General features: G+C 35.9%; 1 protein-coding gene across 1 annotated transcript in view; it reads left to right on the top strand.

Moving 5' to 3' along the window:
* Nucleotides 1–1737, top strand: part of LOC114628078 (zinc finger protein 431-like) — an 18868-nt gene extending 17131 nt beyond the window's left edge. Inside the window, 1 exon segment of the mRNA XM_028776032.1 lies at nt 1–1737. Coding sequence (XP_028631865.1) covers nt 1–1098 — 1098 coding nt within the window. The 3' untranslated portion in view covers nt 1099–1737.
* The last annotated feature ends 454 nt before the right edge of the window (nt 1738–2191 follow it).

Genomic DNA, 2191 nt, shown 5'->3' with positions numbered 1-2191 from the left:
TGTAATCAATGTGGTAAAGCCTTTGCACATAATAGTAATCTCCACATACATAAAAGAAAACATGCTGGAGAGAAACCTTATGAATGTAATCACTGTGGTAAAGCCTTTCCATGTCACAATCTTCTTCAAATACATAAAAGAACACATACTGGAGAGAAACCCTATGAGTGTAACCAATGTGGTAAAACCTTTGCATATCACAGTTATCTTCAAATGCATGAAAGAATTCATACAGGAGAGAAACCTTATGAATGTAGCCATTGTGGTAAAGCCTTTTCACAACACAGTAGTCTCCGTGTACATAAAAGAACACATACTGGAGAGAAGCCCTATGAATGTAACCAATGTGGTGAAGCCTTTGCATATCACAGTCATCTTCAAATACATAAAACAACACATACTGGAGAGAAACCCTTTCAATGTAACCAATGCGGCAAAGCCTTTGTTTATAACAATCATCTCCTAGTACATAAAAGAATACATACTGGAGAGAAACCCTATGAATGTAACCATTGTGGTAAAGCCTTTTCACAACGCAGTAGTCTCCGTGTACATAAAAGAACACATACTGGAGAGAAACCCTATAAATGTAATGAATGTGGTAAAGCCTTTGCATGTAACAGTCATCTTCAAAGACATAAAAGAATTCATACAGGAGAGAAACCTCATGAATGTAATCAATGTGGTAAAGCCTTTGCACGTCACAGTACTCTACAAGTACATAAAAGAAAACATGCTGGAGAAAAACCTTACGAATGTAATCAATGTGGTAAAGTCTTTCCTTCTCATAATCTTCTTCATATACATAAAAGAACACATACTGGAGAGATACCCTATGAGTGTAATCAATGTGGTAAAACCTTTGCATATCACAGTCATCTTCAAGTGCATGGAAGAATTCATACAGGAGAGAAACCTTATAAATGTAATCAATGTGGTAAAGCCTTTGCATGTCACAGAAATCTCCGAGTACATAAAAGAAAGCATACTGGAGAAATACCCTATGAATTTAGCCATTCTGGTAAAGCCTTTTCACAACACAGCAGTCTCCAAGTACATAAAAGAACACATACTGGAGAGAAATCCTATGAATTATAAGCAATGTGGTAAAAAGCCTTTGCACGTCACAGTCCTTTTCAAGGACATGAAAAAAATCATACTGAAAGGAAACCCTGTGAGTGTATTTAATATGGTGAAGCCTTGCACATTTCTATAGTCTGCATCATTATCATGAAAGAATTTGTACTGGAGAGAAATCTTATGAATATATTTATTATAGTGAAGCCTTTGCACACTATTATAGTCTTCATCATTATTAAAGTATTCATACTGTTTAGAAATTCTATGAATGTAAGCAATGTGCTAAAGCCTTTGTGTTATGGGGTCTACTGAGATTCAACATAAGTCAATGGAAATGACAAGAATTTATTGTAATCAAGCTGCTATTGATCGATTGGGGCCACAGAAAATATTTGGAAGCTGAACAGCATGAAGCAGAGAGTGAGAACTAGAAATGGTATAATCAAGTGACGTATTTTCTCCAGCAGGCCAACATTTTCTAAATCTTCCCAAATACTACTAACTGAAAAGGATTGATTTTTCTGACTTCAAGCCTAAATGATGGCTTTCTGTTACATGAGCCTCTAGGTAAGCCTTAACACTTGAGTTATAGGAACAAATGCGTACACAAGAAAAACTTTCATGAATAAAAATTTGTTTAACAATTTGTTTTAATTATGTGATGTCAGTGTGTCTTTGTGATGTGTGTGTGTGTCTGTCTGTCTGTCTGTCTCTGTGCATATGCATGCTTGTTCCCAAGAATATTAGACCCTAGGCTGGAGAGATGGCTCAGTGGTTAAGAGCACTGACTGCACTTCCAGAGGTTCTGAGTTCAAATCCCAGCAACCACATGGTGGCTCACAACCATCTGTAATGAGATCTGATGCCCTCTTCTAGTGTGTCCGAAGACAGCTAGAGTGTACTCATATATAATAAATAAATAAATCTCTAAAAAAAAAAAGAATATTAGACCCTTAGATCTTATAACAGGAATTTGCAGGAAGTTGTAAAAAACAAAAATAAAAACAAAACAAAAAAAACCTGACTTTGGTCCTAAGAATGAACTTGTGTTTACTGCACAGCCATGTGTCTAGCCCTATAAATAGTTTAAAGCCTGTATAGATCATCTTGA

Source organism: Grammomys surdaster, unplaced genomic scaffold, assembly GCF_004785775.1.
Source record: "Grammomys surdaster isolate TR1022 unplaced genomic scaffold, NIH_TR_1.0 66, whole genome shotgun sequence".
Lineage (NCBI taxonomy): Eukaryota > Metazoa > Chordata > Mammalia > Rodentia > Muridae > Grammomys > Grammomys surdaster.
The sequence above is the reverse complement of the archived record's forward strand: the minus strand, read 5'-3'. Positions and strand labels throughout refer to the sequence as shown.